Source organism: Lepidochelys kempii, chromosome 2 (genome assembly GCF_965140285.1).
Source record: "Lepidochelys kempii isolate rLepKem1 chromosome 2, rLepKem1.hap1, whole genome shotgun sequence".
NCBI lineage: Eukaryota > Metazoa > Chordata > Testudines > Cheloniidae > Lepidochelys > Lepidochelys kempii.
The window spans coordinates 234,766,262-234,787,584 of NC_136381.1; the positions used below are offsets into that span (position 1 = coordinate 234,766,262).

At 43.1% G+C, this 21,323-nt stretch overlaps 1 protein-coding gene across 8 annotated transcripts in view; it reads right to left on the minus strand.

The window, feature by feature from the left end:
* The window catches only part of C2H10orf67 (chromosome 2 C10orf67 homolog), a 147,770-nt gene that overhangs the window by 6,621 nt on the left and 119,826 nt on the right, over positions 1-21,323 (minus strand). For 4 of the 8 annotated variants that reach the window (XM_073334241.2, XM_073334240.2, XM_073334239.2 and 1 more), the window contains 2 exons: positions 18,547-18,646; positions 3,349-3,402 (listed from right to left, as the gene is read on the minus strand). In XM_073334241.2, the coding sequence (XP_073190342.1) occupies positions 3,349-3,402; positions 18,547-18,646 (154 nt within the window). Of the gene's footprint in view, positions 1-3,348; positions 3,403-6,314; positions 7,457-11,130; positions 13,544-18,546; positions 18,647-21,323 lie in introns of those variants that run through there. The other 4 variants (XR_012157578.2, XR_012157577.2, XR_012157579.2 and 1 more) reach the window with 4 other exon arrangements.

Genomic DNA, 21,323 nt, shown 5'->3' on the forward strand with positions numbered 1-21,323 from the left:
GGAGAGAAGGGAGCACAAAATCAGGAAACAAAGGGTATCTCTTTACATGAACTGCTCAAGAATGTGTTTATAAATCAGTAAGAGCCAACAGTTGAAGGTGTTCAGCATCTTCAACTGCCAATGGGTTGAATCCAACACTTGTTTAAGTCAATAGGAGAGCTGCCAATCATTGCAGTAGGTGAAGGATCAAGCCCATCAATTTCAATGGGAGTTCAGAGCACTCAAAAAAAATTTCTCAACATGCTAAAGAAGCTCTTACGATCTGATCCTTTCTGTATATGGGAGGAATGTTGGTACTCAAGCAACAGTCATGCAGCTGCTGAGGCCAATGGGAGTTTTAATCCAGTATTTTTAAAGTTTCCTATAAAAAACCCACTAAAACTACCTACAGTTTTTGGCAATTATTACAATATTAAAAGGGACATTAACAAGCACAATAAGATAGGTGTAAGGAAAGAGTGCCAGGGTTGGAGTCTGTTTTCAAAGTTCATGTAATTTTCTATGTCCCCCCCCCAGGGAAAACAAAACCAAACCCAAAACAAAAAACAAAGACTTTTTTTAAAAAAAAAACCAAAATCAGTTCCAGGAATGCAACATTTACTGGAGACCTTCAACAGCAAACCAGTATATCTGGTTTTAATTCAGCACATAAGGGTTTGATCCTGCTTCTATTAACATTAATGGGAGTTTTCCCACTGACTATAGTAGAAGTCTCTTAATTAGATAAGAAACTTTATTTGGTTTGTGCATCTAAGGCATTATAAATTAGTGAAATATGGATTTTGAATTTATGAAAAAATTCTTTGACAGTGTCCTTTCAAGCACTTTTAGACTGACCTCTTAACCTCCTCTTCCTGGATTGACAGAGTAATTTGAAACAAACAAACAATGTAATCTATCAGAATAATTTGTGTTACCTCTGTGCATCAGATATTTATGTTTGAGCTTTCTCTTACTGACAACCCACGTAAAGAGTCACTGTTACTTTGCATTTTTATCTCTGAGATTCGTGTCTTTTCTACTCATTAAGAATGTGTCTAGAGATTACAAAGTCAATAGTACCCACATACTGGACTGTGAGAAAAGTCTTCTAGAGTACATAAAATCAACTGCAGTGCGTGTCATACAATAGAAGGCTTAGATGTTCTTAGCTACCCAAATTTACCACTGTTACATAGAAACAGAATAAAAATTGTTGCAAATTTTTCATTCTAAAAAACATATTACACCTGTTTATACCAATTTAAAAAACATTGGAAGGTACACATTCATCCTTTGACTATACTAACTACTTCTTATATCACAGGCTTATTTATCAATTCCCTTTATACATAATTTCTGTATCTTACAGTATATTTACCAGTTTTGAAACACATTTTTTTCCCCCAATGCATCGGTTTCTTTTGGCTGAAAGCATATTATTGTTCAGAATAAATCATCAACATCTTACCTTTAGATTAAAATATTCCATTAAACATCAGTGTTTCAGAAAAGTCAAGATACTGATCTAACTGAAGCGCTAGTTATGAAACCAAGTACAATGCAGTGGAAGAGGTCACAATAATGTCACAATTATCTTGATGGATCATCCTCATTCCTCAAAGATGAGAACTGAGGCTTGGTTTACACTGCAAAGTTTTGGCGGCACAGGTATGTTGGCAAAGAGGGTGTGACCTTTTTTTGAAAAAAAAAAAAGGTCACACCCCCTTTGCTGACATAACTATGATGGCCAACCCCTTGTGGATGCAACTAAACCAACAAAAGAGTGCTTTTGCTGGTATAGCTAATGCTTTTCAGAGAGGTGGTTTAGCTATTCTGGGACAACTCTTTTTGCCAACTTACGCTGCATCTCCACTAGGAGGCTTTGCTGGCACAGATATACCGGCAGAGGCCCTGTAGTACAGATAAACCCTAATTTATTCTTTATGGGCCCCGATTAAAACTCATTGAAGTCTATGGAGACTTATTTTTATTTAAATCTTTGGATCAGGCCCTATGGACCTTGGTCATGCTGAGCAGTACTAAAAATGGAACTATTTGCATAAGTAAATAGAACTCAGTGAGAGTAAGATTGCAGAACAGGACCCCCATTTGAGTAGACACGCTTGGGGATTTAGGATGTTCGTTTGTGAAATATTGTCTTCATTTTTAAAAATTATAACATTTATAAAATATAATCTTTGTTAAACATTGAAACCTTTACCCTCTTTCTCTGTGTTATATTTCCTGTATGCTCCCAATGTGTTCAGTTATAAAAGGAAAGAGACTGAAGTTAAAACAAAAACAATCATGCCCAATCTACATGAAAGGGCCTTTAGATATGGGCAGTCCCAAATGTACAGTTAGATAAATATTACAAATATATTTTTTGCTAAGATTTGTTTGAACCACCTTTTTAATTTACTTTCTACAAACATTCTTCTCAGTGATTTATCTGAAAGAGTATTTGCAGAAAGTGAAAATTTCAGAAATATTCATGTGAATATAGGCTCACATAACGTTCATGCTGGAAGAGTTAGCACAGTCATCTTGAAATCTCTATGATTTTACTACTAATTCCACTAATCTAGTCAGGAAACAGAAACACCACCCTGTGAATTAGGTGTCCAGTTGTACAATTCAAATAGTCATAGTAATAGTAAACAAGCTATAGGTTGATATATATTTGCACAAAATATCTGAGAAATTCTAAATAATTTACACATGCTTAAAATAAGTATTTACAGATAACCCTCACACTGAAAAAGGGCTAAAATTGTTAATCATCATCAGTCTTACCTGAATACAATGCTCCCTCTGATCCTTACACTTAAGTCAAATGTATTAGAAGATACTTATTTTTGGGATTTGTTTGATTTTTGCAAAAAGAAAAAAAGATTTATTCTAAATAAATAAGATAAATGGTACCAAGAGATCTAAGTCTTCTGAACTAAGCAAGCCACAGCTCCCTGGAAGATTAACAAAAGGCCACCACTAACTATGAATAATATTGACTGACCATAATTTCTGTTCAGAATTGGCTTTAGAAAATATGTGGTTACAAAACAAAGTAGACTTCTGACTAGTAAAGTGTACTTTGTTGAAAGAATGTGTGAACAGTGCAGAGTGTCCATGGTGCTGAAAGGCTAGAGTTAAATATGGTTTGGAAAGAGGTGGAAAGGGATACAGAACAAGGGCTGGATTGTGCACCATTGGGGTCAATGGAAGCTTTGGCTTTGGGACTTCAATGCAGGATCAGAACCCCAAACACACTTTCACAGATAGAGTAGGGTGAGTTAGGGAACAAACAGGAGTGAATATGTAATTTTATAAGAATGATTCTCTTTCTTCTTGAAGTTCCTTACTCACTGAAAATCAGTTGTTTTAGTGAACCATCCCCTTTAGAACGTTCTGCATATTGTTCTGAAAGTATAATTGGAAAGAAAAAGAAAGGTATTTCATACAATAATGCATAACAAGTTTGTGCGTGCTATTGGAAAGTATCCAATTATCTATGATAAAAGGACAGTTAAGGGCTTGTCCACACAGAGACTTCTTAGTGTGTGGCAAGGTAGAGTGTAAAACTACTGTGTACTAGATTGGCCTGCACTGAGTCACCATGTGGACTGTGCTACCATGCACTAAAAGTTCCATAGCACACTCCAAAACTTTTAGTACACAGTAGCAGGGTTCACATGTGACTTAGTGTGCTGTAGATTTACACCCCAGCTTGTCACCCATTTAGTCTGTGTGGACAAGCCCTAAGCTTTGGACATAGTTGGAGTTTCTCAAAGATGCCTGGGTTTAACACCTTCTTTTATTTTGATGAAGCAATTCATTTTCATAACAGTAACATGAAATGTCAGACAGGATATTTCTAGTTGATAGCTGGCCTTAGGGACATTTAAAGTTAATGTCTTATGCCTGATGCTTTGCAGCTGAAACATGATTTAATTGTTCTGAAATTCTCCACCTGCTTGATTGCTTAATTTCTCATTTGCTATACATGGTGTTATATGGTGCCTTTCAGCAGACTGTAAAGTATATACAAATGGATAACCTCACCCCAAATTTAAATACAGCTACCTCCAGAGTGCAGTGGAACTTAACAGCTATAACAGTTGTGGCAAGGCACCCCTTCTGCCTTGCCGGGCTAAGTGCTCCCTCCTCTGGCAGGGACAGGGCCTGGGGTAAATCAGCCCCCACTCTGGAGCATCTGTCTTCTCTCTTTGGGGTTTGTTTCTCAGAGCCTTTCCGGTAGGCCTCAGGGCAGGCCTGAGGAGTGCTCCTCTGCCAAACGAAGGGGAACAAGTCTATAAAGCACCAAAACAAAAGGGGAATCCCTTTCCCTGGGGCAAGTGTTGTCTTCTCGCTGGCCCCTGGGGCATCAGCTCTTCCCCTACACAGGCACTGGGTTTTGGGCATCTCCCCTATGGGGAGGACCGCAGTCTCTCATGCTGGAAAAAGAAAAGGAGTACTTGTGGCACCTTTAAATTTTAGTCTCTAAGGTGCCACAAGTACTCCTTTTCTTTTTGCGAATACAGACTAACACGGCTGCTACTCTGAAACCTATCTCTCTGCTGCCTCTAGCCTTGAAGCAATTTGTCTTCCCGCCCATCTGTCTCACCAAGAGAGATTTTAACAGGTTTCAGGCAGCCCTTAATTGGACTCAGGCATCCCTAATTGACCTGAAGTAACCCATTGCCAGCTTGTAGGAAAAAGGGCCTTTAGCATTCTAGGGCCAACATACCTGTTTTCCCAGACCCTCTTGCAGCCACCTGGCCTGACTTTGTCACACAGTGCATAGCAACAGAAAAAAATAGTGGACAGAAGTGCAAATACTGTATCTAATTGAAAAAAAAAAGGGGGGGGGGAATTTAGGTAGGCAGGCGGCTACCTGAGCAGGAATTTGTCTAGAGCAGTGGTTCTCAACCAGGAGTATGTGTACCTCTGGTGGGTACACAGAGGTCTTCCAAGGGGTACATCAACTCTTCTAGATATTGCCTAGTTAACAGGCTACATTAAAAGCACTAGTGAAGTCAGTAAAAATTAAAATTTCATCCAGACAATGACTTGTTTATACTGCTCTATATACTACACACTGAAAAGTAAGTAGAATATTTATATTCCAATTGATTATATGGGAAAAATTAGAAAGGAAGCAATTATTCAGTAATAGTGTGCTGGGACACTTGTCTTTTTATGTCTGATTTTGTAAGCAAGTAGTTTAAGTGAGGTGAAACTTGGGGGTACACAAGACAAATCAGACTCCTGAAAGGAGTACAGTAGTCTGGAAAGATTGAGAATCACTGGTCTAGAGCACCAGGGTTAACACCCATATTTATCAATAATCTGATTGTGTTATGCAGGAAGTCAGACTAGATGATAATTGTCCCTTCTGGACTTAATTTATTAAGCTATGAAAGCAAAGCATTACAAAGCTTTGATTTTAAAATCAAAATTACTTTCACATGCAAGTAATGCAAGGCAGTACTTAATTATGTTGCAAATACTACTGTATGCTTAGGTGGATGTCTACTTTGCATGGGCAGAGACAACTGGGGACTTGTGGGTACTTTAGTCCTTCCCCCCCACCCTACCCCACCAAAAAAAATCAGATATTGCATTAACAAATAAAGGAAAGACTGAATCTTGAACAGGAGCTCAATTGTCTCACATTATCAAGAGGAGACAAATTTAGTCATGATAAAAAACTACTCAATAAAGCATTACTTTTTTTAAACAGAAGTAAAAAGAATGCCTTGCATAACTGAAAAAGTTCCAGACAATGATCTTTACCCTGGGCTTCTTGAAATTAATTCTTCTGCAGTTATTGAAAGCTATAAGTCAGTAGTTTTCTCCTTGTATACAGGTAAAATCATACACCAGTTGAGCTATGAGTCTTACACTGTGGATCAAAGCAGTGTTTTAATACTAAGTAGAGCACTGAAACTATTCTTACTTAGAACATTTGTAGCTGGTACCACCACAATAATTTTTATCAACTTCACCACTTCTGAAAACAGCTAATGTTTGGCTTGGCTGGGTGAACAGATATATTTCTGAACTGACTTCAACAATCCCTCTGGAAGATGAAAGCTTATTTGAAACAGATGAAGCTGAATAATCCAGTCAATCCTGGCTGATTTCAGAACCACATCAAGACATGCTTCAGGGATCTCACATTTCTGTCATATTTGGCCAGGTTGTGAGAACTTCAAGATTTTGAATGATTTTGTAGCCTGTTTGAGTTTTGATTGAATTCTAGACAATGTAAAAAAAAATCAGTTACTTCAAAGCAGAAGTACTCATAAAATTCCTTTACTGAATTTGGGTAGCTGGGTTCACCTGTCTCTATTTACATTTTCTTGGTAATTTTTCTCTTCCTTGAAAGCTCAGGCATTCTGGACTTTCTCCAAATTAAAACTTTTCTGGGGGATTTGCTCCCAGAATAAATTATCACTTTCTTCTGATCTGATGGACTAAAGTGAATTAGTCATTTTCATATAAGACTGTCCTTCTGTTGCTGAAAAGTCCAACCCTTGCAGAGTTTTGGTCAGATTGTCTACCATGTTTAGGACTTTTTGTCATAGTTCAATACCAAAAAGGAAGTTAAACTGCTCTGTTTGAGCTACTGTGCCACCAATTCAAACTCTTATTTCAGGATCTTTTGTTGCATCCTTCACAACTTCTCAAGTTGTACAAGGTAAGGTAGTTCTTCGAAATTGTAACCAATACTGCTTCTTGGAGAGTCCATCTTGTTGGACAGAGAACACTGATACCTGGTGATGTACTTAACACTACATATTTAATGTCCTGAACTTATTTGGGTAATTACAAAAAAACCTGCTAAATTAATTTTAAAAACAGTTACAAGAGTATCTTAGAATAGTATTATTTTCAATAGCATCCTGTTATACCAAATTCAAAGCATACCCATTCCAATGAGTAGACATAATTTGTGGTTCCTCGTGTTGCCATCTGATTGTTACACCTGATACTAAGAGAGAAGGGATCAAAAGTCCTTATGCAGAGGGGGAGGGGTGACATGAAAAACTTTATTCACCAAACACATTAAAAACTACTACAAATGTTATAATATTACCATATTTACACACAGAGAGATGAGTGAAATAAAATGAAACCACCTTAACCATGAATCACTAAAGCATCATCATCACCACTAAGTTCACTCTAATATTGTTAACACATCAAATCAACCAAAAGTTATCCAGGTTACAAGTAATTTATAAAAGGTGTAATTGATCTGCAGCTGGGCCACAATCCGCATGTGGAACAGCCCTAGCACATCACCGTCTTCTACCCTGGCTATTCAGTTCTAGAGAGGTTTTAGAATGGCCAATTTTTGCCTGACCCAGAAAAAAGTTAGCCAGGAATGAAACCTGCTGAATGTGAGCACTGTATCTCGCTCCCAGAACAAAGAGAAGAAAACCATTCCCAGACCGTTGAAAAGCTGCTGAAAAACAAAAAAGAGAGGAATCAAATGGGGGCAATGAAGGAAAAAATGAAACACCATGTCTGAGGCTAAACAGAAAGTGCACTGCACAGACACATTAGGACTGATATAGTCACAAAATGTTTGGTTGCTATGATGCTGTGCAGGACCCTCCAATGCAAGTCACCAGAACACTTAGAATGAGGAAGCTTCTACAGCATCCTTCAAGCTGAGGACATAAAGTCACCCAGGGACAGAGCCATCCTCTGGGTTGTATCAGGGAGATCAGAGAGGGTGGCATAATGCCACACATACCACAGAGCTGCTTCGTGATCATGGCTACAAAAACATTTACCAGACCCTTCCAGGACAAGAATCTCATCCACAGAAGAGAAGAAAACCAGTGAGGGGAACAGAGGGTTCCCCCACTTGAAGGACAGTTCCTGCAAAAACTTTCTGCAAATGCTGAGTAGCCCGTTTAAGGAGTGCCACATGGAATTCAGCAAGAACCTTATCCAAAAAACACACAGACTGGTTTCTGGTCTGCGCAGCAAAAGCTGCTGCTGATTTCCAGTGTGACAAACAAGGAACAATCAGGTGGGGCAGCTTGTCAGTCCAGCCTGAGTAAAGGCAGAAAACAGGCTCCTGGCAGAAAGACCTTCAGAAAATAAAAATGGGCTGAAAAACAGTGTCTCAAGACCACAGGCTAAAAATGCCTGGTCAGGCTGGGCACTGCAGAGAAGTCACCAGGCATTAAAAAGGCCATTACAGAATGGAGGCAAATCTAAACTTTGTAATCAACCAGATGCCAACAAGAAAATGTGAAGGTCAAAGCCCATCCCCCAACATGATGGAGGACAGAGAGGGCAAGGGTCTTCCAGGCCAGCAGGGAGTCAGAGTACAGCAACAGTTGAACAGACTGGATGCAAAAGGCCGCCACCCTCCTGACCAGGCCAATAAGCCCCAGCCACCTTCATCTAATGGCAACAGCAGCAAAGCAGGGTGCAACCAGTGGTAACAGTTTAATCAAAAAAAAATTTTTTTTGGTGGATGTGCTGAATCTGGTCCTGGAGGCCCGGAGGAGGATCCAGACACACCAGCTGGTGCTACAACACTGAGGCCACATGTTGCTAGCAATCAAAACCCATCTGTCATAAATATAAAGGGAAGGGTAAACCCCTTTGAAATCCCTCCTGGCCAGGGGAAAGCTCCTCTCACCTGTAAAGGGTTAAGAAGCTAAAGGTAACCTCGCTGGCACCTGACCAAAATGACCAATGAGGAGACAAGATACTTTCAAAAGCTGGGAGGAGGGAGAGAAACAAAGGGTCTGTGTGTCTGTCTATATGCTGGTCTTTGTGGGGGATAGACCAGGAATGGAGTCTTAGAACTTTTAGTAAGTAATCTAGCTAGGTATGTGTTAGATTATGATTTCTTTAAATGGCTGAGAAAAGAATTGTGCTGAATAGAATAACTATTTCTGTCTGTGTATCTTTTTTGTAACTTAAGGTTTTGCCTAGAGGGGTTCTCTATGTTTTTGAATCTAATTACCCTGCAAGATATCTACCATCCTGATTTTACAGGGGGGATTTCTTCATTTCTATTTACTTCTATTTTTATTAAAAGTCTTCTTGTAAGAAAACTGAATGCTTTTTCATTGTTCTCAGATCCAAGGGTTTGGGTCTGTGGTCACCTATGCAAATTGGTGAGGCTTTTTATCCAACATTTCCCAGGAAAGGGGGGGTGCAAGTGTTGGGAGGATTGTTCAGTGTTCTTAAGATCCAAGGGTCTGGGTCTGTAGTCACCTAGGCAAATTGGTGAGGCTTTTTACCAAACCTTGTCCAGGAAGTGGGGTGCAAGGTTTTGGGAAGTATTTTGGGGGGGAAGGACGCGTCCAAACAGCTCTTCCCCAGTAACCAGTATTAGTTTGGTGGTGGTAGCGGCCAGTCCAAGGATAACGGGTGGAATATTTTGTACCTTGGGGAAGTTTTGACCTAAGCTGGTAAAGATAAGCTTAGGAGGTTTTTCATGCAGGTCCCCACATCTGTACCCTAGAGTTCAGAGTGGGGGAGGAACCTTGACACCATCCCTGAAAAGATCATCCAAAAAGGAGCCAGTGCCATCTCTGCAGGCAGCCCTGCACGCTCTCTTCAGTCCCCATACAGTTCCTTAACTTGTATTGTTCAGATACGAAAAATAGCCCTACCTCCTTAATTCCAGAGGTGCCGCACCGTAATTGTTGAGGCACCAAGGGGCGTGCGGCACCGCAAAGGGCCCAATAAGATCTAATTATTCTTAGCCTAGTTAATTCGGGCAGAGGATACTTGTTCATATAGTTGTAAACAGACACAAAGTGCCCACACTTCACCTTCAGTCATGACAAAAACTGAGATTTCATCAGCATAGGTTGACAGACAACCTGGGAATGTGTCTGGCTCTCCTGGCCCAGGTAAGCCAGTCAAATAGCTTTTTAAACAAGCACAGGAATGGCTCCAGACTCAGGGCATATAACATCCCAGACAAAGGGCACCCCAATGTATGCCCCTGTGGACTGGGAAGCAGCAGCTAATACCCCCATTAATCTTTAAGAAACTAAAAACGTTATGATACAATAAAGAAATATATGAAGTGCATTGGCCCAATCCCAAAAGCTTCTCACACTTCTAAACGATAACTATGATTAACTCTATCAAAGGCCTTCTTCTGACCCATTTAAATAAGCCCCACATCCAGATTAAAAAGTTTACTAACAGTAAAAACACCACAAATTACGAATAAATTATCAAAAATACAGGAGCTAGAAACAGAATGTTTGATCAGGATGAATCAAAGTGCCCAAACGATCCTTCAGCTGGTTGGCTAAGTCCCTGGATAAAATCTTATAACTGAAGCAGAGAAAGAAAATATGTTTACAATTCTGAAAAATCACAGAGATCTCCTTTTTTGTGCAGCAGGGTAATCACTGCCCAACAGCAGCAAAGTGGTGGCTCTTGCTCCTTGATACACTCCAACATCATTAGAAATAAGTCAGGACCAATAAGATGTCAAATGTTTCTAGTATCGGGGGTAGCCATGTTAGTCTGTATCCACAAAAACAACAAGGAGTCCGGTGGCACCTGTCAAGGTTCCTTCCCCACTCTGAGCTCTAGGTACAGATGTGGGGACCGGCATGAAAACCCCCTAAGCTTATTTTTACCAGCTTAGGTTAAAACATCCCCAAGGTACAAACTATTTTACCTTTTGCCCTTAGGACTTTATTGCTGCCACCACCAAGTGTCTAACAAATATATAACCGGGAAAGAGCCCGCTTGGAAACGTCTTTCCCCCCAAAATCCTCCCCAAACACTACACCCCCTTTCCTGGGGAAGGCTTGATAAAAATCCTCACTAATTTGCATAGGTGAACCCAGACCCAAACCCTTGGATCTTAAGAACAATGAAAAAAGCAATCAGGTTCTTAAAAGAAGAATTTTAATTGAAGAAAAAAAGTAAAAGGATCACCTCTGTAAAATCAGGATGGTAAATACCTTACAGGGTAATCAGATTCAAAACACAGAATCCCTCTAGGCAAAACCTTAAGTTACAAAAAGACACAAAAACAGGAATATCCATTCCATTCAGCACAGCTTATTTTATCAGCCATTTAAACAAAACAGAATCTAACGCATATCTAGCTAGATTACTTACTAAGTTACTTACTTACTAGTTCTGCTGTTTCCCTTTGAAGTCCATTTCTGAAGTTTTTTTGTTCAAGTATAGCTACTTTTAAATCTGTTACAGAATGTCCAGGAAGATTGAAGTGTTCTCCTACTGGCTTTTGTATGTTACCGTTCCTGATGTCCAATTTGTGTCCATTTATTCTTTTACGTAGGGACTGTCTGGTTTGGCCAATGTACATGGCAGAGGGGCATTGCTGGCACATGATGGCATACGTAACATTAGTAGACATGCAGGTAAATGAGCCTCTGATGGTGTGGCTGATGTGGTTGGGGCCTCTGATGGTGTCACTAGAGTAGATATGGGGACAGAGTAGGCAACGAGGTTGCTACAGGGATTGGTTCCTGAGTTAGTGTTTCTGTGGTGTGGTGTGTAGTTGTGGGCGAGTATTGGTTTCAGGTTGTGGGGCTGTCTGTAAGCGAGGACTAGCCTGCCTCCCAAGGTCTGTGAGAGTGAGGGATCATTTTCCAGGATAGGTTGTAGATAGTTGATAATGTGCTAGAGAGGTTTTAGCTGGGGGCTGTATGCGATTGCCCCTGATGTTCTGTTATTTTCCTTGTTGGGCCTGTCCTACAGTAGGTGACTTCTGGGTACCCATCTCACTCTGTCAATCTGTTTCCTCACTTCCCCAGGTGGGTATTGTAGTTTTAAAAATGCTTGATAAAGATTTTGTAGGTGTGTGTCTCAGTCTGAGGGATTGGAGCAAATTTGGTTGTATCTTAGGCCTTGGCAGTAGACAATGGATCATGTGAGGTGTCCTGGATGGAAGCTGAAGGCATGGAGGTAAGTATAGCGGTCATTAGGGTTCCGGTATAGGGTGGTGTTTATGTGACCATCCCTTATTTGCATTGTAGTGTCCAGAAAGTGTATCTCTTGTGCGGACTGGTCCAGGCTGAGGTTGATGGTGGGGTGGAAATTGTTGAAATCCAGGTGGAATTCTTCAAGGGCCTCCTTCTTGTGGGTCCATATGATGATGTCGTCATCCACGTAGTGCAAGTAGAGGAGGGGGGCTAGGGAATGAGAGCTGAGGAAGTGTTGTTCTAAGTGAGCCATAAAAATGTTGGCATACTGTGGGGCCATGCGGGTACCCATAGCAGTGCCACTGACTTGAAGGTATAAGTTGTCCCCAAATCTGAAATGGGGGTGGGTGAGGACAAAGTCACAAAGCTCAGCCACCAGGTGTGCCGTGGCCTCATCTTATAGTCCATCCTCATGTGGAATATTGGTGTAAAGAGCTTCTACATCCATGGTGGCCAGGATGGTGTTTTCAGGAAGATCATCGATGGATTGTAGCTTTTTCAGGAACTTGGTGGTGTCTCGAAGATCACTGGGAGTGCTGGTAGCATAGGATCTGAGGAGAGTCCAAATAGTCAGATAATCCTGTTGTAAGAGTGCTTATGCCTGAGATGATGGGGCATCCAGGTTTATGGAATGTTTGTAGAATTCAGATGGCAGCCCATCAGTACAGGGGGCATTGCCCATAGAGAGCTGCTGGACTGCAACAGAGCTCCTGTAATGACAGCATGGCATCTAGGCACCACTGCACATCACCAGTTAGACAGGGTAAGCCCTAGTGCAGCTCTGCCATTGCCAGCATATCACAGGATTCAGACAAATACACAGTACTGTCAAAAGGAAAGAGCTGCTTTCCAGATCTCAGCTAGCTCAGTCATCAAATAATCATTTGGCAGCTGGAGACAAGAGACCTGCTGACAGTCTGCAGTCTTCTTCTCCAACCCCACAAAAAACCTTGTGGGAGTATCAAGGCCATGCAGCTGGATACAAAGGGCCTGAACCAGGGCATCCTTCACCTTCTCTTCCAGCAAGCATCTCAGGAGTCAGTACTTCTCAGTTGAGTTTGGTGAGTCTGCACTGGGTTCCCCACATGAAGGTCCAAGATATCTCATGCCAGGGCATACATGGCCTGATGCAAGGACCATGTGGTAGCCTGGGTATACCATTGGCAAAACAGTTTGATCTAGACTTTCATGACACACCACCACTCTCTCAATGACTCATAAAGGGGCTTCTTCTGCCGCCAGCCCTCCCAAAGCACAGTGAATATCTGGGTGAAATTCAAGTCCTGTAACAATTTGGTATTAAAGTGCCAATGGGAAGAACAGACAGGAAGAAGGAGACACACACTGACAGACATAATGATGATCAGACAAGTGAGTTGGGAGACATGGAGGACTGAACAAACGTATTCACGCTGGCCTTCATGGTATAAACGCGATCCAATCTAGCCCCTGAGATGTGGCTGGGAGTAGCTTTCAGCCAAAAGTACTGCCTAACAGTGGGTTGGAGAACTTCCAAACATCTACTAGCCCAAACGTCTATAGGAGACTATACAATTCCCTGGATGATTGAGGGTGTAGCTCCTCATGGTTCCTGTCTAAAACAAACATAAAACAGTGAAAATGAAATCCCCTTCCAAGTCAGGTCACAGTCAAACATGGCATGTGCAAGTGTTTGCAAAAAGGAGACACTGTCTTGCTGCAGTGTGGGTGTATACACAGTAAAAAGATTAAAAACAGTGCCAACATGCATCTCCGCTTTGAGGAGCTGGCCCTGCACAATCTCCTTCACAGAGAGGATCTGTGTCCCCACACCCTGGTAAAAGGAACAGCGATGCCAGCAATGACATTGGAGCCATGGCTCAAGAAAGCTTCCCCTTCTTATTCCTTCAGTTCTCCTGATTATCGGGGTCTGAGCGCATCTCTTGCAAAAGGACATCAGCCCATTTTTGTCTGAGAAATTGAAAGAGTTGTGCCCTTTTATGACCATCCCAGCATCCATTAATATTTGCAGAGCCAAAAGTTGAGCAGCACCACAGAGACTAGAAGGAGAGCGCCAAGGAGCAGAGAAACAACGGAAAGCAGAAGTACTTGAGAAAAAAAAAAGAGCCAATGGGAGGCATGCTTCCTCAAAATACTCAGCAACTTTTTGAGATGGAAATGTTTCCCATGATCACCCAAGGTATCACTTAACACAAGAGTAGCGGAGTGAACAAAGTGCTGTAAGTCAGGAAAACAGGCCTTGACCTCAACTCCCCACTTCCCTTTAGTACTATACAAGAAGTCACTAATCTTCTGCACACTGTAGTCACCCTTCCTATCTAGTGATGGGCTGGGATATCAGGAATCAGTGAGGAGTCAGAGAGAGATCATCATCGTCCACTCCACCTCTCTCAGACTCTGCCAGCTTAGGAGAACATTGAACTGCTTTGTGAATAATGAGAATGTTACACAAGAAGAGAGATTCAGTGGAAGAAGCTGGCATATCTATTTTCCCAACAGTGATAGGCAGCACAGCCCCAGGCTGGGACCTGTTGTCATCACTATAGCATGCAGGATGGGGGCTTGAGGGCTCACCATGCCAGGGGAAGGCAGCACCCCACTGGGAGCTCTAGTCATGGATCCACCACCCACAGCAAAGCAATTCTTCTTAGGGCACACAGCTTCATCCTGAGCCACGGCCAGAAGTTCAGGGGCCTCCAAATTCCTAGCCCTTTTACAAATAGTCCCGCATAAATCTATTTTATTGATCTGTTCTTCACCCGCATCTCTATAATGTGTGACTGCTTGCTCTGTAAGGAGAAGCGCCACAACTTCCAGGCTATCTTCTGTCCAGGCATAAGTGATAGAGTCATAACAGAGGGTTTCTCTGGGGAGTGCTGCTCCTTGGACAATGGCAGACCACATGGGCAGAGGGAATAGTCTGGCCATGCAGATGCAGGCTCTGTCTCCTGCTGGTCCCTTGGTGTCCCAACCCCTCAACACTATCCTGGGGTCCCATATTCTCACCAGGGAATCCAGAGCCAGTTGTACATGAGCAGTAACCCCTCAATTGACCAGGGTCACCACACAAGAAACATTTCAGCTTTTCAGAGATAGCAAACACTGTATATTCGACCCCATCTATATGCACCTTTAAAAACAGGTTGAAGAGCTGTTCAGATTATTTAAGCCTGGGGCTGGAATGACATAACATGTTTCACATTTGGGTTCTTGCAATCCAACAGAATAATCCTAACAGCAGAAACAATGAGAGAGAGATCAGATACTAGGGTCTCATTGTGAATGAAGGGGGAAGGGGCGCATTGGAAAAAAACCACTATTTTAGTAGCAGGAATAAATAAGGAAAACACTGGAACAAAAGATTCCTTGACCTAAAATCCCTCCTGTACGAAATGATTCACAAACTGCTGTTGGTTAGGAAAATCACTTCAAATTTTATATTAACAGGGAGTCCGGTGGCACTGGATTTTATATTAGCACAGCCAATAGTCTTACCTACACACAGCAAACTCCACAGTGTAGGAGACAGCAGGTACACACTGAACCCCATGCTCGGGGGTCAAGCCACTAAACCCATCTGAAGTTGACCCCCATGGAGAACCCCCCCTCCAAAGAAAAAAAGGGTGGGAACACAACAGCCCTAAAACAAAGGGACAGCAACTAACAAAAAACACACAAAGACTAACAGAAAACCAGCTAGTGCACATAGCACACACCAAACACAGTCTCACGCTCAGAAACTTCCACAACCTCAAGAGAGATAATCAGTAGTTTTTGTGGAGAAGGAGGGAAACAGCTAGCCTGGCTGCAGAAAGAGTGGGAGAAGCACAGACAGGTGAGCCTTACATGGGCTCACAGAATTCCCCTTCACAAGAACAGGAGACCCTGCTTGCTAAGCCACTTCCCAAACAGAGAAGAAAGGAACCAGGGCCTGCTGCAGGACATACCTAAAACCTGGCCTCAGCTACCAAGAGCCAGCTGACAAAGAGACCATCAGCAGCTGAGACCATCAGACAACAGTACCCCCATCTGGGCTGATTAGAACAAACGGAGTTATCAGGAGACTGTTGTTGCTTCAGTAATTAGATAGTGTAACACAATATTCAACTGCTATTTTTTTTTTTTAACTCCAGCTCCCTCAAATAAAAATAGTTGTCTAGACTTTAAATAGACTTTAAAGCAGGAGCATAGTGTGTTTTATTCAGGTTCATAATTGTTTCTTTGCATCTTCTGCCCAGGGATAAGAATTCATAGATATTAAGGTCAGAAGGGACCATTATGATCATCTAGTCTGACCTCCTGCACAACGTAGGCCACAGAATCTCATCCACCCACTCCTGCGAGAAACCTCTCACCTATGTCTGAGCTACTGAAGTCCTCAAATCGTGGTTTAAAGACTTCAAGGAGCAGAGAATCCTCCAGCAAGTGAGCCGTGCCCCATGCTACAGAGGAAGGCGAAAAACCTCCAGGGCCTCTTCCAATCTGCCCTGGAGGAAAATTCCTTCCCGACCCCAAATATGGCAATCAGCTGAACCCTGAGCATATGGGCAAGATTCACTAGCCAGATACCCAGGAAAGAAAAGAATTGATTCCTTTTGGGATAACCACCTTTGATCTTAAAACTTCAGGATGGTGAATCTACTTTTCCCAAGAGGAATAAAAACAGAACTGATTCAATGAGTCAGCTCCTGATCAGAGACCTCTAAATGTAGCAGATCCAAGTAATCGTGAATGTGGCATTTATTTATTTATTTATTTAGGAGTCTGGGACTTTTACCCTCTCTTTTTGTGGAAAGACTTATAGATTGCGACACTGAAAATTGTGCCCATGTAGATCAGAAGCCATGAAGAAAGAAGTTAGCTATGTAATTGTTTAGTTCCTAGGCTCAACAAACAGCAGTGTCTGAGTGGAAGTGTCAGGGCTCTGGTTGGCCTGCCATCAGAGTACACTAGTATAGTTGTCTCTGTCAGTGGCTGCCAATACTACTATCATTTTGGTAAATAACATGGGAGCAAAGGTCAAACAGCAAGGTAGATTAAAGGTCCTAATGACAGGATTAGAAACCTATGACAACAATGGGCAAATACATATGGGTATTTTGCAGGTCCTCTGAAGCAATGAAGTTCCCAGAGCTAACTGCCAACGTTACTGACATGGAGGACTCCATTTTGAAATGCTACTTCTGTATTCCTGACTTGACAAGCTTCACTTCCAAAACCTGATGTAGGTTTTGCTTGAACTTGTGCGAATAAGAGAAAGAACTGGAGGAGAGTTATGGAAGTGGGATAAACAGCAGAACAATGCCAAATGTAAAAGTTTTAACAGATTTTGCTACTTGTCAATCTAACCAAAGAGACAGAGAATACTTAAATAGCATTCAAGCATCCAGAGTGATGTATCTATACTAACAAAAGGCAGGAATGGTAGCTAGTTTCAATATTAGTACTATTAGTGGAAAGTATGCATACTAAAGCCTTGATCCAGCAAAACGCTTAAAGCATGTGCTTAACTTTAACTTAACTTCATGTGGATAATTCATTGAAGTCCAAGAACCACTCACATGCTTAAAGTTAAGCATGTACTTAAGTGCTTTGTTGGATCAGAGCCCATGAGATCTGATTGACAAACTGCATACCAGACAAAATGAATGCTTAATGCTCCGAACTTTTATAAGAGAAGTAGTTAATTGTATTTTGCTTCTTGTCAAACTGCTGCATTGCATTTAAAATATATTTGTAGCACAGTCCATACTCACTAGTATGGCACCTCCTGCTGGTCGTCTTGGGAATTAGCTCTTGTCCAGCCCAGAGCACCCTCTGCAGGCCCCCGGCTCACCTGCCTCAGGCCTCCATGTCCCTCCCGGACCCCGGTGCCCCTTTTACATCAGAGTGCTGCTGGGGCAGAACCCCCACATGCTGGGTCTCCCCTCCCAGTGGAGCCCCCAACCCTCTAAACCCACCTTGCCTCAGTGGCTACTGCCAGTCATCATCTAGCCTCTGCTCACTGGGGCAGACTGCAGTCTGTAATGACCACTCATCATTGGAAAGGGGTTAGGACCTGCTGTCTTTGCCTATTCCCAGGCTGTATTTCTGAAGCCCCAATACCGCTGTAGGCCTTCAACAAGGCCTGCAGCCTGGGGTTTTACCAGGCTGGAGTGCCTCAGCTCCTCTTGCCCTTCCCCAGCACTGTTCTACTTCAGGTATCTTGCTCCCAGGCAGCTAGCCCTTCCCTCTCCAGGGCTGGAGAGAGATGCCTCCAGCCCTCTTATAAGGGCCAGCTGGGCCCTGATCGAGCTGGCCACACCTGTGGCTGCTTCCCCAATCAGCCTAGCTTGGCTGCTTTTAACTCCTTTTGGGTCCCCAGGGATGTTTTAACCCCTTCAGGGCCAGAGCAGGGTGACCACCCTGCTACAATATTATTTCCTGTTTCATAACAAACAATAATAATTTAATTGAAGTTCTTATAAAGCCCTACTTAGTTTTTATGTAAACATTCTCAGGGCAGCGTGAACGGAATTGGAGGAACAGGATTCCTATCAGTCTGTTTTCCCATAAAATTATGAAATATATTATTTTTCCTAAAAAATGTCATACTTACCATCTTCATACAAAGAGCACATTTCTGTTCCGGTTGGAATTTTTACAATATTAAGATCTGTTTCTTCCATCTCTGCAGTAGACTGGGAAGATATCTGGGGCTAGTATGGAACATTTTTTCATTAAGACTGATTAAAAGTTATTGGTTGATTAAATAACAAGAAACTTGTTAAGTTACATTTAAGGTTATTGTGTGAAATTCAAGCAAAGACATAAAAGCATCTGTAAAACCATCAAATACTATAAAAAGTGGAAATCGGAAGTCACATAAACAATTCTGACACCAGCCAGGTCTCACAGTTTCTTTGTATTTCCTTGTTTGTGTAGATCAACCTGCTGTGTCTTGTTTTATACTTAGATTGTAAGCTATTTGGTGTAGGGACCATCTTTTTGTTCTGTGTATGTACAGCACCTAGCACACTGGGGGTCTTGGTCTATGACTACAGTTTCTAGGCTCTATAATAACTACAACATGTTGCAAACAAATACTGAAATATTCTCAATGAGCAGCATTTAAATAACCATAACTCTGTCCTAGTTTTTGTGTTACCATTTTTTGGCCTGATTCAACTTCCACGGAAATAGTGTTAATACTTCTTTTGATTTTTTTAGAAGGGGAATGGTCTCTTACAGACCTTTTTAACATTTGTGACAGGGTCAGGCCAGATGGTTACAAGAGAGTGCTGGAAGGCAGGTATATTAGCCCCAGGATAAGCAGGGAGGAACCCTTCTCAGGCAAGGTATGGACAGCAAGCCCAGGAGCATGGGGGAATTCTGAGGTTGAGAGGAATACCCCGGCCCACTGTTATGTGGAAGCACAGAACCCTCCAAGGCAGAGAAGGAGCTCTGTCACAACTGGTGTCAGTGGTGGGATTGTGTGACTGTGCAGCAGACTAAGCCAAAAAAAGAGAAAAAGGGGATTTTCTTGTCCTCACCACAATGGACAATGTGGTGAGGGCACTAGTACAGGCCACAGTGACCCAGCAGGAGGTCACCTAATCCCAGACGACAGCCCAGCAGGAATCGATGGGGTTGCAGCACAAGACCAACCAATTGTTGACGAATCAGGCTGCCCAGGACTGAGCCCTCCAGTGAGAGTTGATTGACCAGCTGAAAGCCCTGACCACCATAGCCCATGGGCCCAACGGGATGCGAGCCCGCAAGGCCACCACTTACCTACCAAAGATGACTGCGGAAGACTATGTGGAAGCGTACCTCCTTACCTTTGAAAGGACTGCATTGTGTAAGGCCTGGCCCAAGGACCAGGCTGACATCCTCACCTCCTTTTCGTGTGGGGAGGCCCAGAAGGCTTACCATGATATGCCTGTAAAAGTGGCGTCTGACTACCCCCAATTGAAAGCGGAGATCCTGGCCCATTCGGGGTGATGGCAGCGGTGCAGGCCCAGAGGTATTACAAGTGGAGGTACCAACAGACCAAGCCTCCAAGGTCCAAACTATTTGACCTCACCCACCTTGCACGGAAGTGGCTGCAACCCAAGGCCAATAGTCCCGAGGAGATTCTGGTCATAGACCAGTACATGAGGGGACTGCCACCAGACCTTCATGCAAGGGTGGGCCAGAATGACCCCTCCTCCTATGATGAGGTGGTTGCACTAGTGGAGAGATGGATAATGGCCAAGGAACTTTCACGACCACCTAGGGAAGATTCATTCTGAATCAAACGATCGCCCCGATCCCAGGAATTCGGACGACCCAGCACCTGGGAAGGTCTAGGTGGGAGAAGAGGGGAGCAGAGGACCAGCCAGGGGCCATGAAGGGATGGAGTGACCTGGGCAAAGAGGACTGTGGGGCCAGTCCCCCTAGCCCAAAGGACAGGTGGTGACTAGGGCCATGTATAGATGTTATGCATGCAGAGAGTTGGGGCACATAGCAGCCCAGTGTCCCAAAGCTGAGGAGCCCATGCAGTGTAACCTGGGGAACTGGGAAGACCAGCTAATCCACACATCGGCCTTGTATATTTATGTGGCATTACCGCAATCTTTGTGGGGACTGCGGTAATGCCACATAAATATACAAGGCCGATGAAACAGAATGGGGTAGAGACCATGGTGCTTGTGGACTCCGGGAGCGCTAACCTCCTCATCTCAGGGAAGCTAGTGAAATGCAGTCAGCTGATGCAGGCCAAATGTACAGGGGTAACATGTATCCATGGGGCGGTTAGTTATTACCCCACCATCCCGGTAAAGATTGAGATCCAGGGGAACATTACCGGGGTTCCCATACCTTAAACTCCCATATTCTGTACTCACGGAGAGATTTCCCAGGGTTTGGAAGCTTGCTCCCACCAGAGGGGTTGGAGGAAGGAGAGCATCCTGAAGTTAATGAGTCATCCACAGCAGAATGCCACCCCCTGATTTTCTCTGACATATCTCAGGATCTGTTCCCCATTCCCAGGAGGGTCAGGAATTCCAAACAGGAAGGAAGGGAGGGCAGCTAAGGCATTGGGAACCTGGATTCTGATCCAGGGCCAGAAGGCCGCACTCATAGGCATGCAGACATGGGCAGCGGATATGGAGTCCGCTCCAGCGGGAAAGGGATCCGAGGCTGGTCCCAACCATGACGCCACCAAGATGGCAGAGGGGGCAGAGCCAGGCCCCCTGGAGCTCAGGCAGGTTAGTTCTGATAGAGAGAATTTTGGGCTTGACTAGGCAGAAGACCTAAGATACGATATCATCAGGAAGGAGGTGGCTGAGATAGATGGGATATCCATAGACAAAAAGGCCCGGGGACCAGGACCCTACTTCATGATCAAGAAGG